At 41.4% G+C, this 18,793-nt stretch overlaps 1 protein-coding gene across 1 annotated transcript in view; it reads left to right on the forward strand.

The window, feature by feature from the left end:
* LOC108902671 (brain-specific angiogenesis inhibitor 1-associated protein 2-like) overlaps positions 1 to 18,793 on the forward strand; it is a 51,401-nt gene that overhangs the window by 22,249 nt on the left and 10,359 nt on the right. The window contains 5 exon segments of the mRNA XM_018704618.2: positions 6,558 to 6,619; positions 7,737 to 7,766; positions 7,768 to 7,809; positions 10,535 to 10,672; positions 18,026 to 18,178. Coding sequence (XP_018560134.1) covers positions 6,558 to 6,619; positions 7,737 to 7,766; positions 7,768 to 7,809; positions 10,535 to 10,672; positions 18,026 to 18,178 — 425 coding nt within the window.

The following is an 18,793-nucleotide window of genomic DNA, read 5'->3' on the forward strand; positions in this document are numbered from 1 at the left end:
CTGCATGATGGGAAGCCAGTGGCCCCCACACTCTCTCCCATCTACACACGCTCACATTGCCCTTCATTTGGTCGTGGCTGTGACATGTGCTGAAGGTGAGCTTAAATACAGCTGGGGACGGACATGAACAGAGCTGCACAGACACCTCCCTTTCTCTTTCTCTCTGTGTTTATTGCAGATAAGCGTGCACACACAGTCCAGTCCAGTGCACACTTGTCAGAATAATTGATGTATTTACATTCTGCACTGGTTAGGGTTGGCATGCAACAACACAAAGCACGACAGTTGGTCCCATGTGAAAGTGTGGTCAAACCAGTACATCCACGTTTTGGGTGATTTGGTATCGTGCTATATGCAAATGTGAATTTTGTAAATGTGTGTGTTTTTTACATCACTACGCAAGAGCCCCTGGAGTATTCAGAAGTCATCTCTGTTGTGGAAAAGAGTGAGATTTGATAATATAAATGTCAATATTTTATAATATTAGGTATTAAATGGGCTGTGTTTTGCATACACCCAGTCCTGGGATGTGTGTGTGTGTGGACCTGAAGTCAACCTAAAACTCAGAAACAGTAGCAGCAGCAATATGTTTCCCCCAATCCTGCACTTTCAGCATCCATTTACCTAATTTAAAATGAGTTAAAATCAAAATTCTAGAGTCACTGACTTCCGTGCTGGTCTCAGAGTGCATACATGCATACAGTATCAGGGCCATACAATATTAATAACATTTTCTCTGAATGTTACAGTTGTGGCAAAACTTCTTAATCAGTATAGAATTCAGTTACACCTAAAACTGTTTTAGGAGTTAAAATACTTTTAAATGTAGTAGACAAGATAAAGATTTTCAAATTTTGTGTCTGACCTGGTTTGCAGAGTAAGGTGGTATACTGCTCAATTTTAGAATACCATATAGACCTAAAAAACTGTATGAAACATTAGCGAGTCAGCCATCCTTCCCTCGGACTTGAATGCACTCTGTCTGTGTTTAGAGACCCTTACTGACCCTGCTTTCTAAGGGCTAACTTGCCGGATCAAATAACACACCCACAGTCAAAGAGCTCTGTTTGGTTTTTCACTCAGCCCCTCCTTGAATGTCCATACCTCAACAGGTAGCTGCATGACTCTGCTGTTTTTTCGTATTGCCTGTACTCAAGTGCAGACAGCTCTGTTACACATCTTTGGCGAAAACAGCACTATCGTTAAAGCTTAAAATGTTTTGTGAGTTCACAACCGTCTCTTTTCTGTTATACTGAGCTATCACTTGTTATTACTGTATTCTTCAGGGATTTTCCGTATCACTCCACTTTCTGCCTCCCTATGTGTTGCTCTTTCTGTCTGCCTAATTTACCCTAGAACAAAATTTGTTTCTCTTTCATGTTAAGCTTTCCTCACTTTGAACTCCGTACTTTGATTCTTAGAGGACTTTGTCGGAAAGAGCGGGGAGACAAAAACACTCTAGATCTTTTAAAAGGATTCCACACCCACCCACAAATATATACACATGCACGCAACATAATCTGTATGTCACAGTCAGAGTGTTCCTGCTCTGAATCTCATTTTTTATTTTTTTCCCGTCTCGCCCATTATTTGACTCTCTTTCTCCCTCCACGTTTCTTCTGAGTTTGTCAAATCAATCAAAGTGCATATAATTCATCACTTATGCTTTCAGTGGCAAGAAAATGCAGATAAGTTATCAAAAGGGGCTTTTGTGTTGCTGTAGTCAAAGTTTCTCTCTGGAGATTTACTTTTTTTAATGAGAATTTAAGTCATGACCCACAACCGCTTTTGCAGGTTCTGTTATTAACCTCCTACAACAAAGTCTTGTTTCAACCGGGGGAAACAGTGTGAACTATATACGATGCGTTTATTTCATATATCGCTCATGTAAAGCTTTAGAAGCTGTTTTAGCTGTTATTTTCATGGCACATTTAATCCCTAACCTTGCTAAACCAGACTACATTTCATGACTTCAGCAATATGACAAATGAACCAGCCCATTGAGATGTGTTCTGGACCAATCAGCAACTCTGTAGATTGTAACATGCAGCAAGTTAAGACATACTGTATCAGCTATTCAGGGCAGAATTATCAGCTTATGCACAATAAGAGAACAGGAATTCATGGGCGGGTGATCAAATGTTTGGTTTTTTGTTTGCTTTAGCTCAGTAGACAGCCACAATTATCTTACTTTTTTATCATTATTATCAGACTAGAATATGATACATGAGTTATCTGTTTTATGCTAAATTTACAGGTTTGTACTGAGTGTTTAATGTAACTATTGTAATGTGTCCATTGTAATCATTGTGTTAGCTTTCAAAAACTACAGCTCCCATGAGGCTTCTACAGCCATTCTGTGGCTAAGATTCCTATCATATGTTGTTGTTGAACTCAAAACAAGCTATTATTAAAGTAATCTTTTGGGATGATGGGATGATGTTCAAATGTTACAGCCGCTACAGAAAATAGTGTTATGTTCTGTTTCTGCTTTTTGCTGCAATGCAATGTATTGTGTGGTCGAGGCTGGTAGAACAGCAGCTTAACAAGAGGCCAGGATTTTTGCTCAGTGATACCAGATGGTTTGGATTTGCTACAATGCTGTATAGTATTATCCAGTAGACGATGCACGACAGCCTACCTGAGACCCCCTTAGAATCAATGTCAAGATTACTTGCAACAGCTCTTTGGCCCACTTCTCTTTGGCAGTTGTACATTCTTCCTGTTAAAGCCTTCATTATGGCCTAAATGCGTGACACCATTGCTGGACAAACTTATATTAGGCTAGTAGGTTGAACAGATGTGATGGCTGAGTGTCCAATTTTAGCAACACGCCTTATACTGCACAGTGCACATCAGTAGTTTTTGGTCCTGTGAGAAGCTGCTTGAATGAGCGAATGGGAAAAGAGTTCAAACTGAGTTTATCATCCAGTTTACAAAACCACTTAATGAGCGTGTGTGTGTTTTTGAGAGCAAGAGATGGATGAATTATAAGCATAAACTGCCCTCACTTCCAGATTAACTGTGTTTAGATGTTGTGGTTTCCCAGGGAGTGTACTCACACACACACACACACACACACACACACACACACACACACAAACACAAACGCACACATGTACTACACACTCACACGGCCACCCAGACTCTCAGCTATTATCTTCGTCTCGCACATTATCCCGCTGCCCCATCATACTTGCCCACTTGTTTCCCTTGTGACTCTGCATGCCAGGTAGGCTGGTATTAACATCACTGTACTTTTTAGTCTCTCACACACACACGCATGCACAGACTCTCCAGGTGGGACTCACTTCACTTTCCTCCCCCAGGGAAGTGCAGATGCTGATGTAATGGTAGCTGATAGTAAGGGTGGAGATCTTTTGAGCACTGTTTTGTAACACAACACTTTGCAGCTGCTGCCCCTCATCTTGCAACTTCTCCCATGGCAACGACCCTAGCATTATCCTGCTTCCATGACAACCCGTAGTGAATCCGGCTTGACCTTCACCAGTGATTCAGTGTCTCTCCATCCACCTCCAATCTCTCCCTCCCTCCATCTCTGTCTCTCTTGTTCTCTCTGCTCAACATTACAAACTTCCACTTTTTTTCTGCTCCATAGCCCACATTCTGTTATTCTGCCTTTTTTTTCTCCTTCTTTTTCTCTACCTGTGTGGGTGTATCATCGCTGCTGTTACACAAGCAGTCAATACATCTACACAAGCTGATGTCATACTTCAGGGGACAGTCTGTTCATATGCACCCGAGTCCTGTGGCCATGCTTCCTCCTCTGACTCAGTGGTTTAAGCTAGCAGGCGTGTGGCTGCTTGTTGCTGTGCTGCAGGTGCAGATCAACCTGAGCTCACCTCCCAACAAAGGAACTATTGTTTTTTTCTCTCAGCCAGGGACACAGGCGTGGTTTGAAGTGAGCTTGGAAATATTGATGCAATAATGACAAGTCTTTGAGGGTTTATTTACCCCCATTGTGTGCACATGCGTGGTTGTGCGTATTTGCGAGTGTGCGTTTTTCCGTGCGCATTCCTGAGCTTGTCACTGTGGCTATTGACCTGTCTGTCATGTCGCCCTTAGCTGGTATGCGGATATCCTCATCAGGCTGGGAGCTCCTAACATCAAGTCTCACAGGTTGTGTCATGCCTGCCAAATATTTCTTGCACGAAACAATAACACTGCACAATGCATTAACATTTTTCCACATTATGCCTCTTTATTGATTCTTGATTGAATTCTCTGTGGTTAACTGCCCCTGAAGGTTGCAGTCCAATTTTCTGTTACTGTTGTTGTGTGATATGATATCGAAGTTGCCATGGTAACTATTTGCATCTCCAAAGTGTGATTTTTTTTTTTTTCTTTTCCCTCCATGCTTTGGCATTGTACATTGTGCAGTAATGAAACTGCAGATGACAAGATGAGATCTGTCGCAGATTCATTCATTCTTTACCTCACTGGCTTCTGGCAAACACCCTGTCCTACTGCCAGTTTACTTGACGTGTATGTGTGTGTGCATGTGTTTGCGGTACAGTGATGGCTGCTCATTTGTTAATTGATCCAGCTAGTTGAAGCCGCCAACAGAATGCCAGGGTTTCTAAGCCGTGATCAGGGATGAGTATCTGTAAGCTGCTTAGCAAGCCTGCTGGGAACTGACAGGGATGCTCTGGCCTGCTTCTCTGCTCCTGTGAGGCACAAGATCAGCAGGCAGGTTACACCACAGGAAAGGCCTGGTTGTCATGGGGTATGCAGGAGTCACAGGAGCAGCGTTTGCACTGAATTTAGCATGTAATGAAAAAATAATCTTCTTAACACTATGTTTGATTTTGATGCACACTCTCAACACACGTTTCTGATGATGAACAGGTCAACAAGATTGAATATCATTTTGTTGGTTTGCAAAAAATCATTCTTCCTAATTTATATTAGTGTTTATAGTTAAAGCCCTGCGTAAAAAATCAGTGATAATGATTGGCTCTTCGACTTCATGATAGTGCTGTACTTAAGCCCACCTTTCATCAGGATTCATCAGCAGTATTCAAAACATTTAGAACATTTATTAAATGAACACAGTAGATCTACATATGTGGTGACCCATTAGTAAAGGCTGGTATATAAAGACATACCGAATGGCGATGTAAAACACATTTGTAATGATATGAAGTATGTCTTTGTATGAGAAATTATAATTGTTGTACATCAATAAACATTTAAAATATCCTCCTCACAACTACATTGCCCCTTTCACCTCCTCCGTCACAGTCACTGCAGTGTTGTCAGTCTGCAGCAATTTGCATTTTACGTGCTGTGTCTGTTGAGATGGAGACCACTCCAAAGGCCTGTGGTGAAGTCTAAAAGTTTTGTCTCTGGAACTACTGTACAGCAGAAGTTCTACTTTTGCTTACTAAGCATTTCGAGATAGGTTGACGTGTACTCTTACAGGTCAGCTTTCAACAAAGGACGTAGCAGGGAGGGGAGGGGTGTGTGTGTGTGTGTGTGTGTGTGTGTGAAATGAGATGGGGAAAAAAAATCTGTCTGTAGAAAAAAACGTCTGCAGTGTGACAGTTTGGATAATATCTTGTCTTTTAATCATAACTGTTGCCAGATTTCAAACATGCTATTAAACTGATACACCTGTCACAACATGCGCACCACTGGTCACTTGAACATACTCAGTAAGATCAATATAATGTGAATGTATGTGTGAATGATCAATAATCTGAATGTAAATGGTACCATCACCAAGTAAATAATTCACAGGAGAAGTCAGACAGAGCTAAATCTAAGGGGCTTTGGACCTTTTAGTCAGGGAAACGTGTGTGTGTGTGTGTGTGTCTCATTTCTCTGTACATGTAGCTCTCATGCTGTCTTTCCACCAGGTCTCTGTACGTATATTTGTCCTTCGCTCAATGTCGCTCTTTGTGTTCCTTTTCTTGACAATGCACTGCATATTCAGAAGAGGCAGCCTGTAGGTATATAAAATGAAACACTACCTCACTAGCTGCATGACCTTCCTGATCTCTCTTCCCCTTTGGTTATTTATTTTTTATGTGGAGACTTTAAACTTTCTTTGAGGTCTTTTTTGTTATAGAAATCACATTGCCTGAAGTTAAGATTAATCAAAGAAAGAAAGGCAATATGTTTGATCTCCACCAGAAATCATTACTTACACGCTTGAATAAAAACCAGATTTTGATTTTAAGCATTTTGTCTTTTTTCACTTCATTTTCCCCACTTACTGTTACTACTTCTTGTTGTTGTCTTGTCTCATTTTCTCTCTTGTCTCATACCAAAACAAACTTTCATCATGTTCTTCATTGTCCCAGTTACAAGTCACTCGTCCTGTATGTTTGTGTGTCTTGTGTTTCTGCATGAGCGTTGCACGCTGGGGTCTCTCCTTTTTTCTCTCTTTTGCTTTTCTCCTTTCTCTTCTTTTTCTCTCCAGTTTTCATTCCTTTTCTCCTCTCTGTTTTTTTCGTCTGTTGTGGAAATGCTTGTGCTGTTCAGTGTTGTTGATGTGTTTTCTCCCTTTCTCCCTCTTTCTCTCTGTGCAGGGGATGTGCTGTTCCAGATGGCTGAGGTCCACAGACAGATCCAAGTGCAGCTAGAGGAGATGGTTGGTATTCTAAACTCAGAGGGTTTTTTAATTTAGTGGTTCAGCACCGCAGCACTCCTGGCATATGCAGAAGGGTCTTACAATGCAACATTTTAACAGTAATTTAGACACGATTGCAAGCTATTACAACAATAACACATTTTAGTTTGGCGGTGTGGCCCTACCCCATGATGCACTTGAACAAATCTGCCCAGCTGTGACACAGATTTGTCCCTGAGCTCTCGAGCCCCTGCGGGCAGTACACGGAAAACACGACAATTAAATGAGCATGGGCTCATACTGAATGAACAGACACGCTGAGTTCATATCAACCCAAACTGCTAACTGAAGAGTAGCCTGGGGAAGTTTTTGAGTGAGTTAATTGAACAATATGGCATTCTGGGTAGTGTGCTTATTTGACAAATTATCTATAGTCAATATTCATTTTATTGCTGTGCATCTAATACAGAAGAAGGCCTGGGTGTAGGTGTTGATCCTGGAGGTGCCCTTGGAGCACAAATCAACTGCCCCTAAATCACCAGTTCTTTACTTGATATTGATCTTAAGTCTTGATTCTATACTGAGTGCTTATATTACATACACGGTCATTCCTGTCCTCTATTCTCCATACTTTTAGCAAAAAATTTCCCTTTATGTTTGCTGTTTACTATGTTCATATTCTGCATATATATTGCTGTTACATGTCAAAGCAATGTCAATTAAGATTTCTAAGTTTTTTGGTGAATTATTTAAGAGAGTTAATCTTATTTGTAAAAGTATATATAGCAACGAATGTTTGTACAGCATATACTATATTTAAAATGTTCTAATTTTGGGATTCAATTCCTCAGGAAGGTCAGTTTACAACATAGTGACTAAATACTGTGTCAGATAGCACTGAATCAGTAACAGTGATTTGCAAGCTGAGAGAGAGGCTTCACAGGCAACAACTGTTGGTAAAACATTTATTCAGTGACTGCCTTATGAGGATAACACGTTATTTAAATAGCTTATTGATTTGCTGTGAACAGCTTAACGCAGAAAAGTTTTACTCGGTTTCTGTACGCAGCATTCGTCAATGATCGACATTGAGTATCAATAGAGCGTTATTGAGCTGTTTATCGTGCTTTCTCCCCAGTTGAAATCCTTCCACAACGAGCTGCTCTCCTGAGCTGGAGAAGAAGGTGGAGCTGGATGCTCGTTATCTGACTGTGAGTATCTGATTGGCTGGCTTTCCCAAAGCCCGAGGGCAGCCTCAATTCAATAAGTGCTCTCCGTGTTTTCACTCATATTGGTGCTTTATATTTTCTTCTATCAAGTCTGTTAAGATGGAGGTGAAACTCTAGTGTGTTAACATCTGGATCAAAGTCAGTCTCTGAGACAATTAGAAGATGTATTTGCGGGAGAAAGGAAAAAAAAATGATGCTTTGAAATAACATTTCACGTCTACTCACCCGTCAAGGGTAGACTGATTATAATAAACCCCTCCTGGAGAACGTGTGTGTGTATGTGTATGTGTGTAAGCACTGTGGAGCTGGTCCTCATGCGATATCTTTAGAATGAGTGGGTTGCAGCCTGAGTGTAGAGCAGCACTGCTGTGCGTTGTTTTGGGGGATGGGATAATATTGCCATTATTGTATTGTATTGTTGGAAGGGCCACGTTACGAGCTGCTTCGGCTCACAGCTACTCACTCACTCACGCACAGTTTATATAATTGTGCTGTTAAAATTCAATAGAAACATTGGTTGTTTGGAAGTCTTTTAGGCTTCTGGTATCTTGACACAACAGAGAGACTTATCGATAAAATCACAAGCTGTCATGTTGAGTTCAAATTAAAAGTGTTGTGATGCACCTATACAACTGCCAAATTTGTGTTTGCTGTCTAAACTGATATGTAAAAGATATGAAAATGTTTTGTGCTTCCTACATTAGTTTAGATGCAACAGCCTTTTCAGTTTTTCATTTCTTGGCATATCCCTGAGGTTTTAACATCCTTTACTTTCAATGAATTTCCCACAGATCAGCCGCAGTGATAATAGCAATCATTTTGCTTCAGACTTTGTGAATTAATCATCTGAAATTTTGACTCCGTTCAAACAGACTCAAAGGAAAGCTAGCTTTTTTTTCTAGACTGGTGTGTGTGTGTGTGTGTGTGTGTGTGTGCTGTTCCCAGCAGTGCATCTCTCTCTGTTCTCCCTCTGTCTCCGTCTCTCTTGTTTCATGTAATGGCACACCTGGGATTTTACAACACTCTCCAGTCATTACGCAGAGGTCAGAATTTGGGCATGAACCTAGAATAAAAAAAGAGCATATAGATAGACCAAGGAGTAGCATTTCTTTCAGCCTTTGGGGACATTGGTCAGATTCTCCAAGTGTATGAAAGTTCATCTAACTGTCCACTTTTCATTCTAATCAGATTTAAACACACTAATTATCTGTCTGTGGTAGTAGCCAGTGATCGAGAATTGTGGGTACAGGTGCTGGCAACAACTCCACAGGCTTTCACTTTGTTAATTAGGAGGAACATTCCAGTTCAATGAGGCGGATGCTCAAGATTTTATGTTGTTTACCCAATATGGCTGAGGAAAACTAAGAGAAAACTTTTCACAATAACCAGCTGTGTCTTCTCTAATCATTGCTGAGATCTGTGTGCTGGGGATTTTCCATAGGGGAGACTTCGTTTTCTGGAAGTCAAATTGTAAATGTGAATTGCAAGAGCACTGCATATTGGTTCAACTGCTTTATCTCAAAGACCAGGAGGGAGTGAAAGGATGAGTCATTCATTGTTATTGGGTGACAAAGATAACACCTGTGCACGTGCAAAGGCATGTTACGTTCCATTTTGTGTGGAAACATAACAGATATTCAAAACAATACTTCAGTGAGGCTACTGACACGGAAAATTAATCAATAGTTATTTAAAGGTTTCCAGTCCAGCTCAGACCTACAGAGCTAACACCACCCATCTCTGTTATGAAATCCAAACACAGAATGTGTCATAGTTTCAGTCTTTTCCGGTGACAACAGCGTCTTCTTTTCTCCTCCTTTTTCAGCCAAATGATGCCTCGAGGATACCTACCTACATCCTCGGTGTCTTACACTATGCAAATGTGGGTGTTGAACCCTCATGCATGAGCTCTCCTCCGCCAATTTTGCCTCGTACAGAAACCACATGAGCTTTGTCACACCAGACACAGTTACTATAGCAACAGAGCTGGTACAGCCCGGAAACAAAGTTGTTTTTCTCAATAAATAAATAATTAAATAAGCAAATTAAATGAATTAATTAAATAAACTCTGGCTGTAAAAAGGACTAGGCCAGTCATTTTGCTCCGTCCTACCAATCATGCATTCGTTTCTTACTTTGCAGGCAGTTGCAGTTTGCAAGCAATTTCTTTTCTTAGAAAATCAACTTGAAATCCACTCATGATGCGCAATCAATTACAATGAATGTTTTAAGAGACACAATCATGAGCTGTGTTGTGAAATCAAACCTGGAAGATAAATGATACGCAAATATGGAGCTTGGAAGGTATCATGTGAATTAGCTTGTTTCTTTAATTAAAAAGATTGCTTTCAGATGTCAGAGCCCTCTTCATCATGCCAAGATTTTTTTATTTTATTTTATTTTATTTTTTTAAACAGTACCTCCTTGCATCTGCTGTGCCACACAGCAGTAATATAACTTCAACAAGAATTTCTAAGGGATATCTAAAGAATGTTTCATGCCTCTGCAAGATGTTTTTCTCCACTGTAGTGAAATGAGTTGAATCCAGTGGCTTTTAGTAAGGTAGAAGTTGGTGTAAAAACTTTCAGAAGAAAGGTTGGCAGCACTGTTATGTATTTGCCCATCTGTGTCCCACCCACTTTTCACCGTGACTTTTTAATTTGTGTTCCTAATTTTGTGTTTTTGCTCTGCCTGTTGCCCCACGTAGGCTGCCCTTAAGAAATACCAGATGGAACACAAGAGCAAAGGGGAGAGTCTGGAGAAGTGCCAGGCTGAACTGAAGAAGCTGCGCAGGAAGAGCCAGGGCAGTAAGAACCCCTCCAAGTACGGAGAGAAGGAGATGCAGGTGAGCCTCTTGCACAAATCCTAATGTTGTATGCAGATACAGAATTATACAAACAAACAGAATGGAACTGTCTCATGTAACCATCAAAGAGGACTGGTCAATTCAGCATTAAATTTCAGTGCGTGAAGGGTTGGTGTAAAACAATGAAAAGGGACAAAAAGAAAGTTAAAATAGAATCCTTGTCAAGCCAGTTCAAAGCACTGCTGTGCTTAGTTATAGAGAGCTTGCATGCATGTGGGTGACTGTTGGAGTAGAGATTTATGAGTCTCAGTGCAAAATAATGACTTTATTCTTCATAAAGTAAAGAGAATACACAAAACAGCAAGGATGGGGGTGGAGGCGGTGGCGACGAGGTGCCCTGAGTGGGAAGGCAAATAGTGGAGGTTTGATTATGAGTCTTGTGCCCTTGCCAGTCTTTTTTGTACATTTACGCACATACAGCAGGAGCGGAGACACACACATGAAAAAGATAATAAGTCAGCAATGCTAATTGATGCACTGGAAGAGCACGCTTTTACTTCAGTGCGTCCGATGTGTTTGAGCACATGGCTTTGATCAGGGATTTAACAGACTGAGTAAAAGCACAGCTTGTATATACAGCACAAAATAGCTGACTCAATTACTCGAAGTAGACTTGAAATGATGGAAAATACTGACCTTTCAAAATAAAACACAACTCACAGCATAATGCTAGTTTTCACATTTTTAAAGGTATTTAGTCGTTAAAGCAGCAGTAGTTCAAATTATTTAATTTGGTTGTCATACATTTTCTTTTACTGTACATTAGAGGAAATATGTACTTTGATGTTATTTTTATTATATAGTGTTGTACTGTGAGGTTTTATTTTGAAATTTCTCTGCTTACTTTCAAATTTCCGTGTTGTTATTCAGAAATCTCTGTCTGCCCCATATGAACAGTCACTTGACATATGTTATGCTGCTGGAATTTGCTGTACAGATGGATTGATTCGTTTGGTATACAAGTCTGTTTCAAACAGAAACCCTGGAAATGTCTTATTTTGGTAGAGGTGGTTAGGTGATAGGAAACACAGAGGGCTTGTGTAACTGCTGTAACAAATGGATGAAATGTGCGAATGCTTTAATCAAGAGCAGTATTTTTTGCACCAATTCAGTCTTCTGGAGTCAGACGGCCACCATTTCAAATCTGTCAAACAGTCAGACCGAAACCAGTCACCTGATTCACACAGTGAACACAGCAGTGTTTGCTTTGGGAGTCATCATTCATGTGATTATTTCCATGGGAAAGCAACCTCCGACAGAGCAGCTCAGGTGAAATTAATATTGATGAGTTGGAATGAAACCTCAGTGTTAGACGTAACTCAATTAGTTATCCTTCACATTTAGTTTTCCATCATTGGTCCGCCTGCTCGACAGGAGAAAAGGATTAACGGTGCACTCTCATACACAGACGTCTGCAAAGACACTTCATATCTGTATTAACCTGCTCTTACAGGCCTTCGCTGTTGGTGTTATTCACAAGTTATTTATTTGTTTAGTCCTGTGAACCAGCGTGTTCTGTCAAACTGAGAGAAATGACACAACAGAAAATGGTGACAGTGTGACTTCACAAGGGCTGCACTGGAAGCTGGAAGTCTGACTGCCTGGAGGGATGGAGGCAAAAGTCTCAAGCTAACAGGTCAAGGCTTGCACAGTAATCACTGTGCTGCTGTTGGACTCGCTGTGAAGTGTGGCCGGCCTTGGCAGAAACAGATCGATAGCTGGACCAGATACGTGGTTCCACCAACACTTGTGGATGGAATGTTTTTGCAGAGTTCATTGGGTAAAAACTTTGCTCTTTGCTGCCCAGATTCTGAAAGACAACACCTCCTCTGTGCAGAGTTACACACACATCTGCCCTTTCCTGTCTTGGATGGTCTGGCATTGTTGGATTGGTCTGACTGCTGTGTCATATTGACTTTGTTCCAGTGTGTCAGGGTTGCCAATGAGAAGATGCTGTATCAAGTGTCATCTTAAGGTGTCAAAGTTGGTAGTGTGTGTGACAGTCCTGTTTTGTATGGAGCAGGATTTTAAATGGGAGGGGTGTTTGAGTTCACTAAGCCAGTAAATCTCAGTCAAGAATGGCAAGTTGTTACTTGTACCTCTCTCTCTAAGACTGCCTTATGTGCTGAATAATTACAGCTTCTGTTGGGTTTCCACTATGAGATGAAGCACAGTTTGCTAAACAGAAACAGGTATATGAATGAAATCCTTTACTGCGAATCAACAATTTAATTTGACTAAATCTAAAAATCCAGTTAAATCTATATTAGAGGCTACATTGTTCATTACACCCGAAAATAACAAAATGTTGGACATAATTAGTGGCAATGGTCTTATGAGAAGTGGTGTTAATTTGAAATTTGTCTTAAGGGGGTGTGAAAGACTAAAGGGGCATTAAACTGTTTATCTCCTTGGAGAGGACTATGCCCCGTGTTAAAATTTTGTCCTGATGGTTGTGCAAGAGGAAAAAAAGAAAGAAAGATCATTTCTTGCATTTTTTAGCCATCTGCCTTATAGATTTTGTTATTTCATGTGTTAAATTTGAAAATTTGACTCAATGGTGATACCAGATGAAAGTTTCTCCCCCTTCTGGCAGTGAGAGTAATTACACAAACACTGTTGTCATGCGCTAACAGATAAATAGCCTATTCCAAATATTTTACAAATACCAACCTGTCCAAGAGCAGTAAGGCAACATCAGTGTGTGCCCTCAGTCCCTTCTCTTCTTTCCGACGAGAGAATCCAAGAAACTTTTCTTGGCTGCCTCACAGGTTTTGCCACCACAGGCTCTGCCATAGTCCTAGCTGCTGTAGCCTACTCTGTCGCTACGGTTGCTCCCCTCCTCATCTCTGGCAAACCAGTCATTGCTGTTTGTATCATTACAGGTGCACTACTGTGGGAATGTTGCCACAGCTACCTGACTGAAAATTCTGGTATACTGCAAAACAAAGAGACATTTACCTGCTGCTGATAAGATTAAACAACACTGTGTTTGGCAAAGCTTGCTAACAGATGTTCGTTTATATGGAAAAGTTCCACACTTCAGCTTTAAAATGATATTTTGACCCGACACATGAACCAAATAAGAAGTCAGGAGTTCATGAAAGAAAGACGTTACCAGAAGTTTACTTTGTGTTATGCACTATTTTCCTTGATGGTAGATGTGGTGACAAATAGACTTGGGTGAAACCATTAGCAATCAGTCCTCAGCCAAAAACCAATTAATTTTGATTTATTGGACTTACAGAGAGGTACTGAACAATCTTACTGAGGCCGTATGACTGATCAGCTGTGCCCATCTGTGCAGAGGAAAGATCTCAGCAGGCTCTGGACTCATAACGTACAGTCGGTTAGCAGGGAAAAGGAAAATCAATCTCCCTTTCTCATTTTCAGCCTGCTCACTTTCACTGATGGTATCACGGCTGTGGGCGTGTTAGAGAAAAGTCAACTCGTTTGTGCTGAGTCCTCTGGAGAGAACGACACACAGAGAGGGACATAGCCTCGCGCTCCCTCAAAGAACTGCGCTTCACAATGACAACCATCCACCCACTGTAGAAAGAGATAGTGACCAGCTACAGATATAAAGTCTACAAGTGTTCTGTTAAATTTGGGTGGATAGACACCATTTCTTTCAGACAGTAGAAAGATGTTAGGAAAGTGCTAGTGAAGTTGCTAAGGCGAGTTCGACATTTCCTCCTCCTCCTCCTCCTCCTCCTCCAGCACATCTGTGTTATTTTAGCAGATGAGAGGCACTAAGTTTTCTTTTTTATCTCCTCTCTTTTCATTAAAAAGTAAAGTATGTCTGAGCACAGTCTGGCAGCGGACACAGATGGCGGCCGCATTTCATTGATCGCCATCTCTCTCTCTCTCTCTCTCTCTCTCTCTATCTCTCATACTTATTGCTGTTGTCTCTCCCTCTTCTCTGCCTGTCTCTTTGTCTGTGCCATCTCATCAATGGGTAAAGGGCCTTGCCAAAATGCTAATCAGCTCATTATGTAGTTCAGTGGGGTGGACCAAGGTATCCTAGAAAGGGATTTCATCTAGATAAACTCCTTTTTCACTCCATAGGCTGTTAATAAGGGCCCAGACAGAGAAGGACAGGGAGAGAGAGAGAGAGAGAGACAGAGTTCAGGATTCAGAATTAATGTCACCAGGTATTTGATAACTTCAGCTCGGTGTCACGGAAAAGTGATTCAAACGTGGAATTGTGGATGGATATATTCATACAGATGCAGGGAAAAAAGGTTGTTGATGTGCAATTGCAGTAGATAAGCACCAGCAAACACACACACACACACACACACACACACACACACAAACACACACACACATAAGGCAGATCCGTGCAGGTACTGTAGGTGTTGGTGCTTTCTGTTGTGCCCTAAAGCGTTACAATACAATTCTTTTGAATCCAAAGAGTGCTGATGATGAAGGAACAGAAGAGCACACCTAAGCAGCTCTCAACTGTATGAGAAAATGCTTTTGAATCCCCACAGGAATGAATAAGAGTATAAACAGTTTTGTTGTTGTGAATTCTACTGTATACTTCGCCACTTTCTGAGAGTTTGTTACGAATCCCTCCCTGCTCTGTGCCTGTAATTACTGGAAGACTGTGCTGGTGTACAGTACAGTACAGTAATAGAATGCATAATGACACACAGTCGATGTTCTGATTGTACCGAATATGTCAGTGTAAAGAGGGACACACAGAGAGGCAGTAATGCTGATCAGTTAGAGTCAGAACGTAAGAACTGCGCTGACGTGCGGCAGGTTTCATTTATATTCATAACCTTTCGCAAAAACAAGTCATTCTAGCTATGATGTAACCTGAGGTCGCTCAGATATAATAGTGGCTGGTGTCTGCCCGGGCTTTTCCCACTGCTCTCATTGTCTTGGGTTACTTTGGTGACCTTTTGAATGGTTGGAGAATTGGGCCATGTGGTGGATTTGACAAGAGAGAGAGGGCGACACTGGTTGAGCCGCTCCTATTAGCTCTGCTTTAGAAGTGCAGGAGAGGCCGGCAGACTGTGAGTCAGAGGCTGCAACAAAAAGAAAAAAAACAACAAAAGGGTCACTCCACCACAGAGAGAGAGCGAGAGAGGGGGAGAGAAGGGGCAGCCAAGTTGGTTGTGCTTTTTTAACTGGTTATTTTGTTGCTTTCTTGATGTAACCAAAAATCCATTCACAAATGTTATTAGCTGTGTGTGTCTGTGTGTGTGTGTGTGTGTGTCTGTCTGTCTGTTAGACATTTCTTCACTACGGCATATTCCTCTCCTCCTCTCTCCCTCCTCTCTTTATTCTCTCTCTGCAGTATGTAGAGCATGACTCATACCAAAACAAAATCACTATCTTTAACTTTTTCATAGGAAAGGAAAAGACAAGGAGGGGAAAAAAAAAAGATTTCAACTTGGCAGCTCCTGTATGTTTCTACAGTAGCATGACTTTGCTCCTCCCTTCACAACCTACCTTGTTGAGACGATGCTCAGGCCTTTGACTGAGCGCTGTGCCTGTTAAAGAACTAAAAGCAACTAAGTGAACCAGTTTCAAAGCACTTAATTTGAGTTTTAGGTGCATGGAAAGAACAGAATAAGGTCAGGCCACGTTCATCATTCTCATTCTCCTGCTTGATTTGACAACTTGGCTCCGTGGATTTGTGTTTAATGGCATAGGTGGATTTCTTCCAGCGCTAATACAAAAGACCATTTCTCAAAGTGTTTGTGTTGGGTATCATTTAGCCACTTAAAATATTCCTCTACACTTGGAATTCCAATGAGGTAATCTCATGGCTGTTGGCAGTGGGGAAGTAGTGTGCTCTGGTGGTTACTAAATGAAATACATCTGCACCGTGTGGTGGCATTGCAGGAACTAAACACCAACGCACCAAACTTCATTAGCCTTTGTGAAATATAACGTTAAACCGCTTAAATTGTTCTCTGATTCTTTGAGAACACTGAACTTGAGGGAAAATCGATCACACTGCAGCACCAGCGACAACATGGATTATATCAGTTTCCTCGTGTTTGCCACTGACAACTCTCTTCCACCAAATGAGCCCTGGCTCTTCAACTGATTCCATTCAGGATTCTTGGATTGCAAACCTGGCCATGCCAGTTTTGAGCGGAACCATTGTGTCTGAGGATGCGTCATCACGGGAGGCCCAGTCTTGATTCCCAAATTTTGTTGGGAACCAGTGTCCTGTCCCATGTTGGTGGAAAAGGAGCGTGAAAGCGAAACAACAGAATAGAATCAGGCAGGTTTTCAAGTCGTATACAAAAAGAATCTTGTGTGGGTTATCTGATTCGAGTTATATACAAGAAGCTTCCTTCGTAACTTCAAACAAACATGCTAATACCCAGAAGAAAAGTTCAGTCTAGATCAAATCAATGCAAGTAAATATAACACTCTCTTCTAGGTCAGTATTTATCAGCAGATGTTACAGTCTTAAAGCCATGAAACCAGACTCAGTTGACCTACTTTGAGACTACAGAATCTAAAACTTTCAGATACCAACATGCAAACGCTGCTGTTTGTAAATATGTGTGTGCACAGGCTTGCACGTAAATGCCATTTCCTCTTCAAAATAAGACTCCCTGTAGCTTCTCTCCACTGTCACTGACCAGTGTGTGTGAGTGCGTGTGTTTTCAATGAACTCAGTGAGACATTTCCCACTGACATTTCCCAATTTTAGAGAGCTCATGCTAAGACAAACTGACAGCTCTGGATCTCTTCCTCTCTCTCCCCGTCTCGCTCTCTCTCTCGCTCCTCTCTCTCTCTCTCTCTCTCTCTCTCTCTCTCTCTCTCTCTCTCTCTCTCTGTCTCTGTCTCTGTCGCTCACTCTTACACGCGCATTAACACACCTGTTATTTGTTATTGTCCGACATGTAAAATAGATTAGTGAGTCTTTGTGAGCAGTTCCTCCTCCACACCGCGGGATCTTCAGTCATAATTGCCTCACCTCTGTAGCACTTGGCAGGGAGAATCTGGCCAGAGGAAGTTACTGAGTAAGGCTCTCTCTATGCACAACTGTTACCGCCAAGGTGCACTTAACCTCTAATTGCTCCAGTGGAGCGCTGCTGTGATTGACAGTACAAGACTGTGCTGTGCTGAGCAGCTCCAAGGTGTGAATGTGTGTAATTGTGTGAATGTGAAGCAGGGTGTTATTAAAGAAAAAAAAAAAAACAACAAGTACTTAGATGTTAGCCAGCTGCACGGACCTTTTCCTTGTCAGACCCTTCTGTCCACTGGCCTTACCTTTATCTTTTATATCTAGCAAATGTGCCCCAATTAGTAAACTGTACCTACCTCTACGTGTCTTTGTCTGTTCCCCTTTAGTTTGTGGAGACCATCAGCAGTAAGCAGACTGAGCTGGACACCTTCATCGCTGAGGGATACAAGACAGCCTTGTCCGAGGAGCGTCGCAGGTACTGCTTCCTGGTGGACCGCCAGTGTGCCGTGGCCAAGAACAGCAGTGCCTACCATGGCAAGGTAAGCTCAAGTGTCATTCGTCCATCAAGAGGATACAGTGCTGGCAACACAAGCTAGCAACCGCACAGCACTCATGATATTTTGATTCAAGTGATGCAAAACTGATTGATGCACAGAAATGAATGACATCATGTTTGTAAAAATCAGTGAGAAAGAAAAGGACATTGATTTAATTTTCATTCCTTTGAAATATACAAACCTGGCAGAACATTGCATGTGCATGTGGGGCTTGTGAATGAGAAAATATGTTTTCAGGGCCTTTAATAAAGAGTGAGTGAATGAGTTTATGGCCAGAATTAGAGTTACCTTGAATAAATTGTTTAGCCAAAAATTATTTGTTTGCAGTAGCACCTCAATAAGCAGTGGAGCTCAGCCTGTTTTCAGTGCTTTCAGTTTGACTAATCAGAAACACATTTCTGCCCATTACATCCATGAAGGTGTATGTGCAGAGCTTGTTAGGTCAATTTCTGAAACTTGACTTACTCCCTTTGTGCTATTGTGTTGATTCTACCCAACCACTCCCCATCTGTCATCTCTTATTTTATTTTACTCACCTGCTGTAGACCATTGTTCAGTAAAAAGAGCATATGAGGAGATATATAATTCAAAGTCGCA

Source organism: Lates calcarifer, linkage group LG11 (assembly GCF_001640805.2).
Source record: "Lates calcarifer isolate ASB-BC8 linkage group LG11, TLL_Latcal_v3, whole genome shotgun sequence".
NCBI lineage: Eukaryota > Metazoa > Chordata > Actinopteri > Centropomidae > Lates > Lates calcarifer.